Source organism: Thermobia domestica, chromosome 13 (genome assembly GCF_964235325.1).
Source record: "Thermobia domestica chromosome 13, izTheDome1.hap1.1, whole genome shotgun sequence".
Lineage (NCBI taxonomy): Eukaryota > Metazoa > Arthropoda > Insecta > Zygentoma > Lepismatidae > Thermobia > Thermobia domestica.
Window position 1 is genome coordinate 75,688,020 of NC_137466.1, and position 21,378 is coordinate 75,709,397.

The 21,378-nt window shown below is 35.1% G+C and overlaps 1 protein-coding gene across 4 annotated transcripts in view; it reads left to right on the forward strand.

The window, feature by feature from the left end:
- LOC145668254 (uncharacterized) overlaps nucleotides 1-21,378 on the forward strand; it is an 83,076-nt gene that overhangs the window by 25,081 nt on the left and 36,617 nt on the right. For all 4 annotated transcript variants that reach the window (XM_081735944.1, XM_081735943.1, XM_081735945.1 and 1 more), the window contains one exon: nucleotides 5,320-5,443. In XM_081735944.1, the coding sequence (XP_081592070.1) occupies nucleotides 5,320-5,443 (124 nt within the window). The remainder of the gene's footprint in view (nucleotides 1-5,319; nucleotides 5,444-21,378) is intronic.

Consider the following 21,378-nt stretch of genomic DNA (forward strand, 5'->3'; position numbering starts at 1 on the left):
TACAGAGCCCATTGTTGTTACTTGAAAAGAAAGAAAAAAAAAACATTTCAATATCTTTTATCAATTTTATCTTGTAAGAAAATTATTTTAATTTAGATTTTCATACATTAGCTGCTAATTCTTATGGGCTCAAAAGGCACGCACAAGAAAGAAGAAAGATACTTGTACAGTCTTCTATTAATAGGCACCGTCCTGGCATTTGACTGATGGGACTGACGGAAAATTACTGAAAAAGACCAGTCATGATGTCGGCCTGCTTGTCTAACCCAGGACCTTCTGAATGTTAAGTTAGTGCTCTACCACTGAGCCAGGCCTCGCTGTAACAAAATTCTTTCTATAAATGCGAGTTCTTGTTAATTCCTTACCTGATTAATTGATTGAAATAGCATGTCTAACAAATTTGTTCCACTTGTTATTAATATGGGCCGTTCCAGATGGATAAACGAAAGCAAAACTAACATGAAATACGGTAAGAGACTGAAAAATGGGAACACAGATACAATTACATACCATCTCACTACACATACACACACCAAGAGCAAAAGAATAATTAGTCACACAGTCACTTAAGGAATAATAGTGTAATATCTAGGTATATTTGTAAACGAGATGCGATAGACAGATCTTTTCAACTCACATGTCAAAACTATCTCCAACGTAAGTGAAAGTGAGACAGTTCTCAAAGCCGGCGACGTCGCAACATGTGTTCGTAGTTTTTGGTGGAACCTACCTGTTTCAATAGTGTTGTCAAAGAAATGACACTAGTCCAATAATAATATCCAAATGACGACTTCAATATTGGTCCACATTTTGTCAATAGTGGTCGAATTTTATGAAGAGGATTATAATTTTGTTGATCCTTAGCTACTTGGGTGTCGTTATAGTTTTCATGCAGCATGACCAAAATTTCAAAAAATATGTCCCATGATACACCAATTGCTGTTGAATGTGTTTGTGCAAAATGGGCTCTGTATTCCAGTAATCCCTTCATACCGGTTTCCGTACAAGACATATGTGAGTAATCATTGCAAACAATAATTTTATTTCTTCAAAGTAACTGGTTTCCATTTTGCAAATATTAAATTTGATTCTAAGGCACCTTTTATGATGTTTTTCTTCCCAATTTGCTGTCGTGCATACATGATTGTATCACTTCTTACGAATGCGAATATATCGTAACAACAAAAAAAAAAAAAAGAAAAAAAAGAAAAGACGTTCACAGGGGAACTACACGTCTACTTGTTGATGGAAGATCCATGTCTACAATTCAAAAGAATGGGCTTGTATAAGGCACTAAATCAAGCACACTTATGTTGTGAAACCTGAGAGCGACAACCCAAATGCATGGTATTTTCTCTTTGGAACCGTACTCTCTACAAGTACGTGGTGCAGGTGGAAAATAAAAAAACTTCCCTTACTTCATCTACTTGGTGCTTGTGTAACATAAAGTGCTTGAATAATAAGTGATAATGATTAAAGCCTTCTTTATTTCTCTTTCTACAATGACTGAAATGCCTTCTTGAATCAGTTTTGCTACAATATAATTCACGCAACACCCAAAATTAAGTTCTCGAATAAAACGGCATACAAAATTCTTTTTTAATTTGTATTTTAAATTTTAAATGGCCGTATCTTTCTGTACGACTCTCGGATTTAACGTAAATTTGTAGCCTGTCGTTCCGGAACTACAGTAGGATTTGAAAGTGTGGTAAATATCGACTGAAAATAGAGGAAATTCGAGGGGAAAATGCAGTCTAAAAGTATTTGAGAATAAAATAGTGAGGCAAATATTTAGACCCAAGAGCGATGAGAATGAGGAATGGCGGAAATTTCATAACGAAGAACTGCATAATTTATACCGTTTACTAAACATTGTTTGGAGTCAAGTCTAGGAGACTCAAGTAGGGAAGTCATGTAGCCAGAATGGAAGAAAGTAAAATCACTCTCAAAATTTTAGTTAGAAAACATTGGAAAAATGAAGATTAGTCGTCGATGGGACGACAATATTAAGATAGATTTTGCAGGAATACCAAGTAGAAACTGGATCCATTTGGCTAAGGACAGAAGTCAATGGAGAGCTTTTGTGAATGCGGCATTGAACCACCGGATTTCATAGCCTATAAAGTTACTTTGAATATTGATAATTGTCCGTAAGTGTATTGATAGATTTTATTAGAAAGATAGTCATTGACAAAAATATTGGAAAAAATTAGACACTTTCTAAGCGTTCAAGGAAATCATCTTATCTTCAGAGAATAGGACAAAGAAATTTCAGTCATACTTGCAAATTATGGGTTGGCCATCAGTTCTCCGATATACCTGGCCCTACTTATCCGTCTTTCGTGCCCAGACGTTTTTTTTTTTTTTTTTTTTTTTCGGAAAATATTTTTTTCGGATGTAAAATTTAATATGATGATCCTTTCCTTAATTGGTCAATTACGATTTTTTAAAATTAAGTTATATTCGAATAAAAACGAAATCAGTTATTTGCCGATATTTGTTGTGGTTTCTGTACGGTGTTTCTCACACATAATAATTACTCTGTAACAGTACATTTGTTTACCCAACATCGAAGGGGGTGTGCGATCATCGTGATCTTGAGAATTCAATTCACAATGATTGAATGAAAAATTTTGATATGATTTGATTTTCAGTTCAACGTTGCTGTCAGCACAAGGCTACATGGAACGTAGACCTACAGATTAACGTGGAATCCGAACATATGCTCCCGCCGGGAATCGAACCCGGGGATCTCGCACGCCAAAGACGCGTACGCTAACCGCTTAGCCACGAGCAACCTTATTGAATGAAAAATAATGTCTGGTAATCTTAATTTTCCTTAAGCATCTTACTCAGTAAACAACCATACCAAAATTTGCAGTATAGAATATGTTACCGTTTTACAACATTTACATGACGCTACACAGCAAGTATGAAATCATCTTAAATTTCTGTTTATAAAGTAAATATAATTTTTTTATACTCCTTTCATCATAACATTCTCATCATGAACATCTTGACCGAAAAAAAATCAAGAAACCTTAATTAGATCAACATTCATTATTGCTTCACTAAGAGGTATAATTATCTTGCCGCTAACAGTCAACATACTTTAAACAAAGACTTTAAGTTTAAAAAAAGAAAAAAAAAAAACCTAGTGGCCTTCAAAGCCGTAAGTAAAAGGCAACCTTTTAGGTCTTAGTATATTAACTACTACTCCGGAATTGCAGTCCGACAGTATCTTCATTGAATTGTACATGAATATAAATATTTGATTTCAGGTTATCTGCACGCAGTGTGATAAAGATAATAGCACAATATTTAATATATTTTAGTGCCAAAATGTTTCTAATCAAGAATGTTATTATATATATATATATATATATATATATATATATATATATATATATATATATATATATATATATATATATATATATATATATTCGGTTTATTTTTTCTATTTATTAACAACTTGCTGAAATGCCCATTCTTAACATGGAAAGAATAGGCTTATGGCAAATAATTTGAAAAGTATATTTGAACCCCTTTCTCTACTCTCTTGGGATGCATACTTGAATCGAAATAATAATAATAATAATCGAGCTCGACCCAAGTATTAACTATCGTTAAAAATGTATTTCAAATACTGCAGCCGTTCTTGTTTGCGAAAAATTTACCACACCCTTTCTACCCTTAGAAAACTCAATTCAATCAAAGTATAGGACTAATAATAGACTCCCAGATCAACCTAAGTGTAAACTATGAATCCATTTTAAAGGGTCAACCGTTTTGACGCATATGTCAACTTAATTTCAATGAGAAGTTACATACAGAGCTCATTTCCCTAACATGCGAGGTTCGTGAGATACTCAATTTTCGACACACATGTTCGACAGCTCCCCATCCCTTTATTATATACATTTTAATGGAAAAATAAAAAAGAACATGGAAAAAACGGTTCGAAATGCTTCGTTCAAAGATTCATTTCAAATGATTAAGATTTTTCCCATGATAATCAGAGAAAACGGCGATGTTATTTTAATATATCGAGAAAAATACTATAGAAATTAACTCCACAAGAATTCTCTCCCCCTTCCCCCTACACACCTAATTGAAATGGAATTTTCTAAAACGTTGGGGCATGTGTTAATTTATTTCACATAAGCAGTTTATATGTGAAGTTTCATCTTCCGAACGTGAGAATCTAATGAAATACTCTTATGTTTTCATACATTTTAAACCCTCCCCCTTAGAATACGCATTTATGAAAGTGCCATGATGAAATCCCGTCCTGAGTCAAGTACTATAATCAAAATTTCATTTTAAACGGTTGAACCATTTTCTCGAGACAAGAAAGGCGATTCCATTTGAATGTGGAAGAAGAAATAGAAATGTCCCCGTTCTTGCTGTAAAAATGGAATTTTCGAAAGCTTTATTTTATTTTATTTTTATATGTTGAACTTATATATCGTGTTTTATGTTCCAGAATTCTCTCCTCCTGAACTTTAGAAGCTCCTGAGACCCTCTATTTTTGACATGAATTTTAAATTCCCCCCCTCTCGATTAGGATACACACTTTAGTTATAAAGTAATACGAAAAAACTCCAGCATGAGGTAGGTACTAACTATATTCAAAAATTCGTTCCAAATTGTTCATCCCGTTTTATATATATATAGACACTTTTTGCAACTACGGTAAAAATTGTATGATACATATTACCATGATATATAAAATTCTGAACTAAAAATTGAGTATGTATGCAATGTTAAATGTATCTAAGCTTTCTGTGATCAAAATTCATGGGATATTAACTTCAATTTAAAATAAATATTTCGTTTAAGTTGGATTATTAAGATTCTGCCATCACGTAGTACTGATAAACATGCTCGTTTCAGCCTTACATTCGATTAGTGTCCAAGAATGGTCAGAAATAACTGTATTTATTTCTGTTTTAAGCAGATTAAATTTGATTTAAACCAACTCTGATAGAAAGCGATATCTACTATAAAAACTTACATTTCTATTTACATATGGATTTTCGAACTGCGTTGAAGTAAACAGTGGAAGCGTTTTAAAGCACACGAATATTATACTATAGTTGCAAGTTTGAAGTATAAAATACTAGTTTGAGGCTTGTCACCTTTCCTCATTCAAAAAGTAATTCTTAACGTTGTAATACATAGTATTTGCCATTAGACATCATAATTGCTGCTATAAATTGTATAACCCCTGTTATTATTGTGATTCCATAATCAGCCTTTTTCTTTCTTTTTTTTTAATGATAAATATAGTAATTGTTTCTGTTTTTTTTTCAGCAATACTTGGAACAAGCTCAGGAGCTTGTAGTTAATGAAAATGTGTTGTTACAAACTCTGGGCTTCGATGTAGCAATTGACCATCCCCATACACATGTAGTCAGATGTTGCCACCTGGTGAGAGGTAAGTTTATCAAATCATCTCATGGAAAGATGAAAGAAGCTACAGGTACAGTATACCTTAGTTTTGCAAGTAGAAAACTGCATGATTGTTTGTTTAATTGCTAATAGGTATTCCAGTTACGTAGATTGTTTTATGTATAGTTCGCATGATACGTTTATTTTGTTCATTTTAGTTTGCATATGATCACATGTATGTAGAAGTATTTGTATATCTTAACATATCAATAACCAGGTAAGGGAAGTAGTCATGGTGACGAGATCGTGAATGCTGCGAAATTTATTTTTATTTTTTTTTTTTTTAAAGCTACTAGAAGCCTTGTAGTAGCTACTTCATATCTGTAGCTCTTCTGTAATTTGGCAGAATGCATGTGTTGCATTTTTTTTTTTTTTTTTCTGTAAAGCCAAGGCACGCAATTTAAATTGGTTGAGTTGAAATGCTTTCTGCAATAACGCACTGTGAAATTTAAGATTACTGTACTGAAGCTAAAAAAACTGGATACATTTATGGTTTTAAAGTAGAATTGAACTTCTTTTATCTTGAATAAAATAATGCAGAGGTTGTTTCCCATCTATTGTGACAATTTTCACAAGCTATAGTAGCGTCACCTAGAGAGAAATTAAGACATCATCGGTCGTGTAGATATATAGTGGACCTCAGTTTATCCGTGACATGTGATGGATGTTAACGACCCCTACTGGGAAAGCTACAAAGCCAAGTATATAGTACCATAATCAAGATGTGTAGGCAGCGTGAATTCACCATGTCGTAAGAGACCTGTGTTGAAAGAGGCAAGGAGTAGTGCGACTTCTGTAGGGTAGAAAGATGCCAATCCCAAGCCAAACACTAGTTACAGTTCAGAATATGCTGGATCTTATCACAGAAAGGAACTCAGGTACTCAGAGCGATATTGCAAACAGAGTTGGAGAAACGTTCAAAAGGATGTGTTCAGAAACTTACGAAATTAGTTTCAGGCCGACGCGCCAATTTTACACGTTTCTACGATCACAATCCAGCGAGCTACAGATAGAAACCTTCGAAGGATGTTAATGTGGATGTAAGAAAAGTTTGCAAGGGGTTCAAGATTGTTTTGTTCTTAGTTTGTTACATAGGAAAGGTACACCATGTCACAAAAAATGCCGAAGTAAATTCCAATTATCAACTAATGTCCTGGCACCATTTGTCATGAAATTCGTCTGTATTGGAAGAGAAAAATGAGGTATGGCTGCATCAAGATACGGCATCCAGCCATACGATGGTTCTCTTCCTTCAATAAATGGCAGAAAAGCAAGTATCCGTGTCACCCTACCTACATTCAGTGAAATCAACGGGTGCCTTACGAGCTCCCTTGTGGCTAAGCAATTAGCATACTTTCCTTTGGTGGGGAGGGGAGGGGGCTCGGGTTCTATTCCCGGTGGAAGCTCATGTAGTTCATATCCCATGTTAAGCTATAGATCCACGTTTCATGTAGCTTCGTTGCTGGAAGGCACGCTAAACTAAAATCAAATCAAATGAAAATTCGGGTGCCTCACCGATGGATTTTTTTCACCTCTCAGACAGGGTTTTGGCACAGCGGAGATACCACAGTATTGACGGCCTCTGGAAATTGTGGCTGGTTGTATCTACATGGCTAACAGGTTGTGACTGGATATATCTACACTGCTTCCTAGCCTCCTTCAATAGAAACTTCAATGTTGAGCGGTATCCAGAATGAAGAGATACCAAGTAGAGCATCATTGGTTGTCGCGTCGTGAAATTTTATGTAATAGATGCAACTCGAAATAATCACTCTAGACCAGAAGCAACCTTTGTGACAATTGTATGTAAAAAGCCGGTGAAATAGTTCATAGAGAACATGTCTACTGTGAGTAGCGTTTTATTGAAGATTTAGAAGTTTGTGCAAAATTGATGTTGGAAATTGGGTATATGTTCGTAGGTTCCCTGTAGGATGTTATGAAAACAGTATCGCAGGTTTGCGTGATGAAGAAGTATTCCAGGGTAATGCTTTTGAAATGCCCAAATACAGGAACTTACAAATATAAAATATGACATCATATTGCAACTTGAATAATTTTTACAGTTTTATTAGTAAATACATACAGTACTTAAGTCACCGGTAATTGACTGAGAGTATTATGGTGGAGATTTTGCTTAATAAAATCGCATTACCTGTTAGCACATATGATATACAACCGTATGAGTAGAGCCTTCATCTTATATTTCACATCAGTAAGTAACTTTGTCCACACTAGCTTTTTACTATCGGGTATAAGTACAACGGTATGAAAAAGAATCAACGATTCCTATTATTATTATTAAGTAAAGTCTTTCGGCAGGTCCTGGGACTAATGAGGTTTTAATAGGTCTGGGTCTGGAAATGTTTCTTCCACATTTCTTGATCTGCTGTGTCCTCCTTGATATATATATATATATTTTTTTTAAAAATTTAATTGAAGATAGACAATAGGTTTCTCCACGCACCATATTATCTATAGGTGCATATTCAATGAAATTCAGAGTGGAAAAAGAAACTGAATCGAAAGGGTCTCTTCGTTTACTGTGAAATTGCGCTATCCATTATCATTACCGTCTGCTGTCAGCCACATCATTCGTCGCCATCTTGGCCTGCAGGGCGTACTTAAGGTTAGGGATGAGAACCTAACAACAAACCATTGCAATAGGGGAAGGATCAAAGTAGGTGACGGTTGTAGCATTGGATGAGATTAAATTTATCTTAAGCGTAATTGTAACATCTGGTAAACTATATACCGTACCGTGGCTCAGTCGTTGAGCGCTCACCTCTGGTGCTAGGCGTCCCTAGTTCAATCCCAGGGTAAATGAATTGGACAGTATAGTGTTCGTGGATTTCATCTGTTTTTCTGTTCTTCCCACATTTTCATTCCACTTGTTATTTCATAATCAAGCTCATTAAGCTTCCGTCTGTTTATTTGCAAGATTTAGATTTTCAGAACTATGCTAATGACAGTAAGGGACTTGCAAATGAGCGAGAACGTATTGAAACATAGTTGTTATCTCCTTATAACTTCCACTAAAGGTGGAAAATAGTAGGTAAGCAGTATAACGTTCAATCCTTTGACACTGAGGCATTTAAACCCGTCAGCTCGTATGAAACAACACGTCATCTGCGTTACATTTTTATGTTAAACCAAGTAATACATGTTTAATCCCGATCAACAAGACAAGAATAATAGGTACTACCTCAGTGTTAGTGTGCAAAAACTGAAAGAAAGGTGTTTACCTACAAATCTCAGGATATTATATTTTGAGAGGTGCATCTGACTTAAGCCTCGCAGAGCTATATTGTTTCTATATGGTTGGCGTACGCATGTTCGGCGTGAGAAACTCGGGTTTGATTGCAGGTGACAGCTCATATAGTGTGGATCCTATTTAAGCTGTAGGTACACATCTTTATATAGCCTCAGTTGAAAGGCTGGTTAGATCTTCAACATCAAATTTGCATACACTTCACTTGATTTGACATAATCGTCTACTCTATTATTATTATTATTATTATTATTATTATTATTATTATTATTATTATAGCACCGTAACTTATTTTGTTGGTATAATTGATATATTATAGTTTTGATTAACATAAAATAAGGAGTTACCATTAATTAAATGTACGAGTAATATCCGTTGAGAAATTGGTCGAGCACGCACTTTCATTTGATTATAGATATAGGAAAAAGTTTGTGGAATTGTTTGGCAGGTGTCACGGTTAACTCGATTACTTCTCTCATTGTATTGCGGTACTGTTCGTTATTATCTTAGGAATTAAACCACTTCATGAAAATTCTTCATAATGTCGGGAAAAAGTGAACATCTTCACTTAATTTTATTATCTTCCCCTCTCCCCCACATACACATCCACTCGTAAATACGAATTGGGTAGTTCTGAAATTTTGTCAAGTGAAAATGCATAACAGGAGACATAGTACATAATTTCTGAAGACATATCTGTGATTTTAAAGGATTATTTATATTACTGAGGTCAATAAGGATTTGTTTTATTACAAATACAGAATGAACAATTTATCTTGATATACCCATATAATTTCTAAACTAATGGGTAAAAATCGGTGAGATTTCGTACTATGCAAATATCGACATGGGGACATTGTTTGACATAGTTTTCGATACCATTAGACTAGTACCGTTGCTAGCTCAACATAGTTATATTTTATTAAATGGCACTATGTCATGTTATTTTGATAACCCAAAGAAGCAGCATATGTGACTGTGTTCTGTACATTATTATTATTATTATTGTCCCGTCATTTATTTTATTGACAAGCTTAGGCATTGTCGTGGATAGTGTTGTAAAATTTCCGGAAATTTTGAACCGGCTGGTAAAAAACCGTTTTGTTTTCGGTTTCTTTCCGGAAAAATTGGAAAAATATCAAAAATCTTCGCATTAGGTTAGTTTTACTAGTAATGGAACAGTTATTTTTCAAACGCATGAAACATGTAAATTGAGAAATTTCAGTATTGTGAATATTTAAAAAAAAAAAAAAAAAAAAAAAAAAAAAAAAAAAAAAAAAAAAAAAAAAGCATTCGAAAATAAAACTTGTAATTATTCTTGAAATTTAATAGTATGCACTCATTTCTTTATGTGCCTTTTAGTCGTTTACTCCTGGTTGTGCATCATGAAGCGTTTTTCTTGCAACAAATAGGGTTCTTGAATGAAACAGTGCTCTTTGATCTGGTGAAATTTTGTTAATTTTAACCAAATTCCTTCTTAAAAGTAAAGGAATAGGCAAATTTGACTAATACTCATGCACTAAGACATATAATTACTATTACTTAATATTCAAATACAGACATTAATACAAACTTTATGTACAAAATTTTCTATGTAAACAAATACCTGTTTTCTAATGCGAAAAATTATCTACATATATAAAATGAAAGTGACTATATTTGTAACTTAACAACTCTTCAACCACCAGACTGATCTCGATAAAAAATTTCAACATAGATGGGGTTCGGGCCTGGGATGGATTTTACCATTTCAATTTGAAAGTGCAACTTGGAGGAAGGAAGTGCGGATATACATTGAAAATTACCGATCTTAGTGTCGAACTCATCGTTTTCGGAGTTGCTAAGATGAACAGTGATATTTCCGATGAAGCTTAAATTCAAATTCAGCACTGCAACTTGGGGGAAGGGGAGGGAGATACATAAAATGATCAAAAATGACCGTCAAATCCATAGTCTTCGTGGTTGCTGAGATGAATAGTAACATTTCCAATGCTGTTTAAATAAAAATCCGCAACTTAGAGGAGGGGAAAGGGAGATTATATAAAAATGATTGAAAATAGCCGATAACAGTGTCGAATCCCTAGTTTTCGGGATCGTTGAGGTGAACAATGACACTTTCGATGCCGTTTAAATCCAAATATATGCCCGCAAACTGCGGGAGGAGGGAGATATTAAAAATGATGCAAAATGATCGATATTGGTGTGAATCCATAGTTTTCAGGGCCGGTGAGATGAACAGTGACATTTCCGGTGCAGTTTAAATCAAAATTCAGCACCGCAACTTGGGGGAGAGAGAATGGGTGGATATATAAAAATGATTGAAAATGGCCGATATTAGTGTCGAATCCATACTTTTCGGGGTGGCTGAGATGAACAGTGACAACGATGCCGTTTAAATCCAAATTAAGCCCCCATTAGTTACTCATAAAGGGGGAAAATGACATGTAAAAGTAACTGAAAATGACTGATACTAGTATCGAATTCATAGTTTTGGGGGTTCCTAAGTTCATTGGTGACAGTTTTGGTGCTCTTTACACCCAAAATGAAACGCATTCTCTCCGTGCGAAGAACGGGTATTTTGTTAGTCTTTAATAATAACGAACGGAAATTTCACATGTTAAATTCTTTAATATATTTGTCGCTGCTCAAATTTACGCACTTGTACGGTGTATGTGTATATATGTAAATAAGATCATCTCTATTTTTAAGTTGTTATTACTTTAAGTATTTCCTGCTAGCGAAATACGTTGTATACATATATGCTGCAGACACGTTACAGAAAATAAGATTAATATCAGGCGAAGAAATAGTTTTTAAATTATATATTCCGGGTTTTGCCAATATTTCCGAACAAAATATTTTTTCTAATGGGTTCAAAATTTCCGGAAATTTTACACAGCACAAGGACAATACGTATCTCCATAAAATATACAGGGTATTTCGAAACAACACCGACAACGTTTGGGAGGTGATTCCTGACACCAAGATAAGGAAAAAAAGTATAGACCACCCTGGGTGCACAAATGCTTCCTTTCGGACTTATAGGATGCCGAAAACATGAAAAAATGAACTTTAAAGGTCCAAAGCTCCAAAAATATGGGACCTACCGTAGTCGAGTCAAGACTTCACTTAGAAACTAGTATGTACCCTATCCAAATATCCATGTTTCAGAATCCTGTGGTACTTCCGCAGCAATTTTTAGAGAGGCAGTTGGAGAGTACTTCAAATTATATACCCGTAGCCAAACTCCCTCTATTAAAATTGCTTCATGAGTACCTTAGGATTCTGAAACATGGATTTTTGATGGGGCACATACTAGTTTCTAAGTGAAGTCTTACCCCACTGCGGTAGGTTCCACAGTTTTGGAGCTATTTACCTTCAAAGTTCATATTTTCGGCGGCCTTTAACTCCGAAAGGAAGCATTTGTGCACCCAGGATGGTCTATACTTTTTGTCTTCCCCCTCCCAAACGTTGTCGGTGTTCCGTGTTCTTTTGAAACACCCTGTATATTGATTTTAACACTTCCCTGCCATAAAACAGTAACTTCATAAGATTACTTAAGCTAATTTAAATACGTCTATATTAATTATTCTAACTAGGATTATATTTTAGGATCTTTTGTAGCCATGACTCCATTCTATCACGGTGCAAAGGAATGGTACAAATATATTTGTTGCCACAAAATTTCTCTATTCTAATACAAGAAACATAACTACTTAATAATCTTAACTGTAAACTAGTAAATATAAAATAGTTTTCATTTTAAAAGCATAATGTAGTAAAATATTCGAAAATTTCAATTTTTCCGTTTTTTTTTCTAAGCTCGGGAAGAAAACGGTAAAAAAAAACTTTTTTTTTTTTTTTTTTTTTTTTTTTTACCAGGCCTTTACAACACTAGTCGTGGAGCAAAAAGATCCCCTTGGACAGCTTCTCATACTCGTCGTCTTGATAATTTCCTGTAACCTTGTCAGGAGATTTCGATATGCTCCTGTGATTGTTTGCCTCCTTATGAACATAATCTTGTAGCACCACACCATGTCAGTCGCAGAAAACACTTAGAAAACCTTCCCTAACGATGGTTGTCTTCACCTTTTTCAGCGGTGTGAATCGCGTCGATTGTAGTACGCCGGTGTGCGAGCACTGGGGTTTCAACTTCTCTTGCGATTCCCGTTTCTTCACGGAGATGGTCTGTCACTTCGTTCTTCGTCATTCAGACTTAGCATCTTCGAATACACTGGAAGCTTCTGCGCTACCAAACTACTGTATCATATGATAGTGCATTGTTGCCATACACTTCCATCAACTCCGCATGGATTGTTGCAGCGTTCTTCCCCTTCATATTGCAGAAAACAAAGCACACATTTTGTTTCGACTCATGTAGTGGCATGCAGTAGTACTGTGGCGCGGGGATTTCAATGTGTACAGGACTACAGACATGCACTTTCAAAGAAGGAAAAGTAGCTTTATTTATTTATTTTTCTTTTTCGTTGTGATCACTAAAACTTTTACTATCCCCCGTAATCTGTAGGGAATTAATTGGTTGGTTGGCTTCGCAGTATAAGTTTGTATACGATGAAATAGTGATATGTGTTTTCTGATGGCCGATGCTTAAGAATGTAAATGAAGTTCCTGATTGAAAACTAAAATGTTGCGCAATAATATTTCGTGTAAGTTAAAACAGTTTCAAGAGATTTGGAATTAGGTTTGCTTACTATTTACAATGAAATAAATATGTCAGGTGATTAATATTTCAGTTACGACTCGTTAAATACGTTCCGTTCAGATGTCAAGCAATGGTCTGAAATATCGTGATGTCACATCCTTCTCGTTGCCCTAGTGATCGTGATATTATTTTCTAAACAACACAGGATAAGAACCTAAATGGAAAGCGAAAATAGTTGAACGTTAATTTCCGGATTGCAAACATTAGCGTATTTTGTCAGTATTGCCATGAATGAAACTGAAAAAGGATTTTATAAATAGCAATTACATAAATGTTAAATACTATTAAATATATGCGAAGCGTTGACAGGAGAATCAATGAGTTCATTTGTTCTGGGAAATTCTCCCTCGGATATCGTATATACACCCTCCATTCCAAAAGAAACCGAACGTTTGAAAAAAACAAAAAACCAATGTACATTTTGGAACAAATCATTTTTATTAATCAATGTATTCCCCTTCTGCATCGATACACATATTTGCACGCTCCAACAAGTTGTCAAACGACTTCTCCATGTCCTTTATTGGAATGGTCTTTAGGACGGCGGTCGTCGCCTTCTCAATGGCATCAATCGATGCGTGCCACTTTCCTTTCATCGCCAAATGCAGTTTCGGGAACAGATAGAAATAGCACGGAGCGAGATCTGGTGAATAGGGCGGATGATGCAACCGAATAATGTGATTTTTGACCAAAAATTCAGTTACAAGTCGCGAACGATGTGATGGTGCATTATCGTCCAAAAGAGTCCAACTGCCGATTTCGCGATATTCGGGCCGAATACGACGAATTCTTGCCAGCAAACGCTTCATGACGCCCAAGTAAAACTCTCCAGTGACTGTCTGGCCGGGCTGAACAAATGCTTTGTGGATAATTCCTTTTGAATCGTAAAAACAAATCAGCATCACCTTAACTTTTGACTTCACCAAGCGACTTTTTTTTGGGTGTTCCTTCATCCGGCGCTCTCCATTCAGCACTTTGCCGCTTTGTTTCGGGCTCATATTCAAAACACCACGTCTCGTCACCAGTTACAATCGATTTCAAGAAGTTTCGATCCTGCCGAGCACTTTTAACGATGTCTTTGCAATGCGCAATTCGATCAACTTTTTGGTCTTCGGTGAGTTTGTGTGGTACAAACCTCGAATTAACCTTCTTAAGGCCCAAAACTTCGGTCAAAATGCGGTATGCGGTTGTTTGAGGAATGCCTAATTCCATTTCAATAACTTTCACCGACGATTTTTTGTTATGTTTGATGAATTCACGCACTTTTTCGATGTTTTCTTCCGATAATCCGGTTCTGGGACGGCCTGATCTTTCGTCATCATCCAGCGTCTCTCTACCCGATTTGAATCGCCTGAACCACTCGTAAACTTGCGTACGGGATAGACACTCATCACCATATGCATTTTGTAGCATTTGGTGCGTTTCACTAAAAGTTTTACTCAGTTTAACACAAAACTCAATTGCAGCTCGTTGTTTGAAACTCATTTTCTGACCGATGTACACAACACACTGACAGTTGAAACGCAATAACTTTGTTGCCGTGCATCCAAATGTCATGACATATATACCAGTTGTCAATGAGGGACTACGCCATCTACCGGTAAAATATTACAACAGATGGCACTAGTGGTACTATTTGTTTTCAAAAGTTCGGTTTCTTTTGGAATGGAGGGTGTATTTTGTATATTTATACATTTTGAGGTAATTTGAAGTCTTTAAAAATGTACTTTGTTTATCGGCTGACGTTACATTTAAATAATCATGGAGAACTTCGATTTAGTAGTGTCTGTATCAACATTACAAACGTGAACAGAATTACTGTTTAACAGTTTTATAAAATCTATACCGAACCACTCGTAAGTGGATGCTTTCTTGTAGTGTCAATATATACATATTTTTTTTAAGGTAATAGGGAATATAAGGAAAGGTTCGATGCATGTCCTTCAACAAAAAATTGGTCGAAATTGAAAATTCCTAACACACACAGCGTATGGCCACAAGCCTAGGTTTTTTAATGTAGCCATTAAAATTGTGCTCACATATTGTAAATGATAGGCGTAAGAAGTGTAAAATGCCGCAATAGAATTAGAATTATCCTAAAAAAAAATAGATCAATATTTTTTCCTTTTAAGAAATCGTATATTTGTACTATTTTCTTCGTGAGACTAGCTCGTCAATCTGCATGTTAGAAAATTTATATTGTGTATAATTGCTTCTTACTGTGGATTACATAGTAATACCGCTTGTGTTAATTATGCTGTATTTGCTGTATCACTTAGAAGTGTGGCGCTTCTAGAAACAGAATCCTTTCTTCTTCACTTTGAAGTACTTCTTCATTTTGAATTACTAGATTTTACTGGTAAATTTTCTAAATGTCCATGTTCTTACTCTGTAGCATCTTTCACTCACCAACTTCATGATTGTGAATATTTTTGCAGTCGTTGTGTTTGTCTATATGAGACTTTATAATATACCTTGCGTTTTACGCGTTTGTATATAAAAAAACATAGCGATTACCATGGATAACGGAGAGGAAATAATGAAATTATTATTTCAGTCTATATCTGGGGGTGGATATATGAGACGTAAACCTACAATTTAACGTGGTACCTGAAACAGTTTTTGTGATGAGGATAAAACCCGTTTTCAAAAGGGAATCTCACATGGGAGGGTCACGAAGTGGCTCCGATGAGATCCAAACGTGACAATTCTGTTTGCATTTGATATACTATAACTAGACGAATCCCAAAGTTATACGTGCCACCGAGCAGAATGTTGTGAGTTAGAACATATTTTGCAGTTTAAAAGCTACAAAGCTGGCAGATTAGTTTGAACCGGGTCATTTGTTCGGAAACGGTTAGATAAATAGAAAGCTCGGCTAACACGTATCCCATCATTTTCAAGGACACACTTTTTGGGATTTAAAAAAAAAAGTTGCCCCATGGTTCTCCACAGGGTCCCAGACGGTGTCCAACTCAAAATGTTCAAGTGGCAAAGAGGGTTAAGTAGCACATCGTTTGAAACCTGTTGTAAAATGAAAGAAAATGGAGCAACTCTCGACTCTCTACGACAACCCTGTGCAAAATGGCGGCGGGTCAAAATGTAAATTAAAACTTAATTGAAAAGTCCATGGTCACCCCTATAAATCGGAAAAGATTAGACAAATGTGAAAACAGGAAAGGAAGTGTGGTATTATACAGGAAAGGAAGTGTGGTATTATTTTCAAAGTACACCGATTTAAGCTGAAACATTTTGTCCCAGGGTCCCAGGTGGGGTACAACTAAGAAGTTTCAAATGGCAAGAGGGGCTAAGTAGCATATCATTTGAAAGATGTTGTTAAATGGAAGAAGATGGAGCAAGTCTCGATTTTTCTACAACCCTATGCAAAATGGCGCTGGGTCAAAATGTAAACAAAAGCTTAGTTGAAAATCTTATGGTCACCTTGAATCCAAGATGGCGCTTTAAACATATATCATTCATACCAGTACAAATCTAAATCTCTATTTTTCTCTGTTATGTATTTAGAGACAATAGGAAGGCTAAAGAACAATTGAATTTCGATTCACTTCAACTATTATTTCATTCCGTAACTACGCATATGTTTTGTTCCTAACGCACGTTCGTCACGGTTCTCTCGATATCATTTACGTGAATATAATGAATATGCGATGAACACACAACTCTGATTTCCTATTCATACTACTAAACAAAAGTTCAATACTTTTGGGTATTTTTCTAATTTTGTCATACGTAGTTCATAAAGGACTTGCTGCACCAGTCAGGTTGGTGGCTCTATTGTAACGTATTCGTGATGGTTACATTTGTATGTTATTCGTTGGTTTGATCGCAATATTTCAAGCAATACCAAATATACAAAAAAAAAAAAAAAAAAGTCGTTTACAAGATTGGCGAGCAGTACCAAACCATGTGTAAATCATTTCAGTGCATCGAGCCGCTCAAATTTTGTTGGTTTGTCACAATATTCCAAGAAATAGCATATTAATATACAAAATCATTGTTCACGGCGGCAGCCTCTGATATTTTGTGGATAGCTGCTATTAACTGTAAACGTAAATACCATATTTCGTCTCTACAACACCAGTGGTTTGAGCTGGACATGCGTTCGATACATAGTGCGGCATTTTGAACTCAAGATGTAGCGTTTTTGAATATTTGGCATCTTCTCGTCAACATTCATGCCAAATTTTGTTTTCCTAGCTTTAGCAGTTTGGTATGTCTATTCTTTCGATATAGATTTTAAGCGGCCATCTTGGATTCAAGGTGACCATAGATTTTCAATTAAGCTTTTGTTTACATTTTGACTCGCCACCATTTTGCACAGGGTTGTCGTAGAAAGTCGAGACTTGCTCCATCTTCTTTCATTTTACAACAGCTTTCAAACGATGTGCTACTTAACCCCGCTTGCCATTTAAAAATTTTGAGTTGGACCCTGCGGGGGACCCTGGGGCAAAGATTTTACCCCAAAAAGTGTGCCCTTGAAAATGATGGGATACTTGTTCGCCGAGTTTTCCATTTACCCAACCCTTTCCGAACAAATGTCTCGATTCAAACTATTCTGCCAGGTAATTTTTTGTAGCTTTTACATTACAAAATATGGGTTGTAACTCACGATATCCCGCCCGGCGGCACGTATAACTTCGGGATTCGTCTAGTTATAACATATAAAATGCTAACAGAATTGTCTCGTTCGGATCTCAGCGGAGTAACTTCGTGACCCTCCCTTGCCAGAACCTGATTTTTATAGTGATTTAAGTAAGCTGGAAAGCCTTTTTGTTTTAAGTTAACGGTGTCGAGTACCAGTATATAGTAAAGCCTTTTTTAACCTATCAGTTTATGTCTGATTTTTTTCCCTTTCTTTTAAAGGAATTGGAATATTAATACATGGATTTTACTGATTTTCTTCTTCGCATCTAGTTCAGTGTCCTTCGCTTTTTCAAAACTATTTTCCATATATGAATAAACGTAATTTTCACAGAGTAAGGACAGAAAGTAATCAACAAAATCAACTCGTTAACACTCCGATAGCTTAGATAGATAACACCTTCAGCGTAAGTCGAGGATACCTGATTGTGTTTCATTTATTTAATTATTTTACGTTTACTGATACATCATGTACATGGTGTTTCAAAAGTCCAGGACCATAGGCCTACTTAATTGTGAGTAAAAATGGAAGATTGGAAATAGGTAATTTTCAATCTAAGATTGGGAATTTTACAGTTCTACCTGCCTTTTTGACTCCACATTGGTAAAGCGCACTATGTTAAATGAGAAAGTAATGTTGCCATTTTAGCAGGGTGTTCCCTTGGGCCCTCACTACACTAACAGTATAGCATTATTGGGAAACGGATTCTAGATGTTGTACGTTGCCTCACATACCAATATTATGTACGTTGCCCGTGTCATTTTTGCGTGCCCTTACGTTCTGATGGAACAACCTGATGAACTGGAAGTATTGCTTTTTATTAGTAGTAGTAGTAATATTAACATACGGCACGTTAACAATGTGGAGTCCAAACCAATGTGGTGCGATTGGAAAATTTCCATATTTTCATACCTTTACTTATAACTGAGCTGATACATGACCCGAAACTTTTGATACTCTCGAATTATGAATTACAAGTATAAATTAGAGCTACAAAATACAACCCTGAGAGAACACATATAGGTGAAGTTATTAAATATTGAACAACTGAAAAGTGTCTAATCCACATAGCTTGACTGTTGTTTCGACTATAAATCAGTAGTTAATTCCTGTTCTAAATTCGGTGTATGTTCCTTAAACTTTAATCTTGTAGCAGAAGAAATAGCATTGCGCACTAGAGAACTCATATTGAATGACCTACAATTATACTATAAAATGGCTACAAATGCAAAGTTATATATTATTTTGTTGTTTTTAAATTATTTTACTTTCAGCTTCTGTCATATATGGCTGGTTCCAGTGAATAACTGGCTAAGTCGGGAAAAGTAAATTTTACAGGAGAACAGTTTAAAGGTAAATTTTACAGCAGTTACCTGGCTAATTTTGACATAACCTAATGCTGTAACTTCCTCAATTTTATGAATTCGTCTTAGCCGCTTCTACACAATGTAGAGCTCACTAAAAGAAGCTTATACCTGTAAAATCTCAATTTTCAAGAAAAGTCGACTTAGCCGGTTATTCCCTGGAACCAGCCATATGTATGTGTGTATATACATATTTTAATTTTACTATTGTTGTTTTTCATATTGAAAATTTAAAGCATTATTTTGATTACGAACTTCAGATTTTCCACTATATGTAAAATAATTGTTCAGTATGAATGGTTGAATATTGTGTTAATGTGTTCCGATATAACTTGTTAGATTGTGTGTGTATGGGGACATTCCATGTCAAATCAACAAGTCATCAGACTTGACCATCTCAGATTTGTGTAAAAATTGGTGTACAGCTTTATTACAGTGGGAGATGGAAAAATCCCAAAAATTACCTCTACCCCCTGAAAGTGTCTCCATACAGGGTGTTCAAAAATGTCAAAAATTCAGTTACAGTGATTATTAAAAATTGTTATAAAATGGTTAATATGTGCACTAGAGACGTGAAACAAACACCATTGGAAAGCTTAAAGATTGCTCTACAAGTTGTACTATATTGAAATAAGAAATAACTTCAAAAATTCACATTCAAATTAAGATATGAATTCTTAATTTGGCATAGAAATTTCCCTCTGAATTTGTTCAAAATTGTTCAGATTGTAGTCTCATATGTGTACTAAAACACCACAAAGTTGCATTTTGGACACTCAATGGGATCCGATTCAAAATTCAACATAAACCAAGCATTGCACGGTATTGACCATGTGAATATCTGGGTTCAGATCGATAACCATTTGCCTGTAGTTATTTACCTGCAGCATCAAAGGAATTTATATTCAATTTCATTTGTTTCTTGATGTATTCATTTGAATTTACACAATTATCCACCTTTTGAGTTATTTAGAGAGGTATTACGTTTCCAAACAGTACTTAATACAGGTCATTATTCTTGTTAGTCAGTACGGATGTTTCTAAATTTATATTGGCTACATTGCTACATGTTATTTTCATTCCTTTGTTTCAGGATTGCTGTCACAGATATGTGGAAGTGGATAATTAAAATAGGAAAATGAATTTATTGACTAATTGTTTGTGCTGAAAGTGTGTGAAGTGATTGTGAGCAGTGTCACTGTGTTTCATAACACATTTGATACAAATATTGTGAAAGGGAGGGAAATATATCCCTGCTTTTCATAATATATTCTGTAATAGCAATCCTGATACAAAGAAATGAAAATAACATGTAGCAATGTAGCCAACATAAATTTAGAAACATCCATACTGACTAACAAGAATAATAATGACCTGTATTAAGTACTGTTTGGAAACGTAATACCTCTCTAAATAACTCAAAAGGTGGGTAATTGTGTAAATTCAAATGAATACATCAAGAAACAAATGAAATTGAATATAAATTCCTTTGATGCTGCAGGTAAATAGCTCCAGGCAAATGGTTATCGATCTGAACCCAGATATTCACATGGTCAATACCGTGCAATGCTTGGTTTATGTTGAATTTTGAATCGGATCCCATTGAGTGTCCAAAATGCAACTCTGTGGTGTTTTAGTACACATATGAGACTACAATCTGAACAATTTTGAACAAATTCAGAGGGAAGTTTCTATGCCAAATTAAGAATTTATATCCTAATTTGAATTCTTGAAGTGAAAATTTATTTTTTTTTATTTTATTTTTTTTAATAGTACAACTTGTAATCTTTAAGCTTTCCAATGGTGTTTGTTTCACGTCTCTAGTGCACGTATTTTATAACAATTTTTAACAATCACTGTAACTGAAAAAATGCAGTTTTTTTTTTCATTTATTTCATTTCAT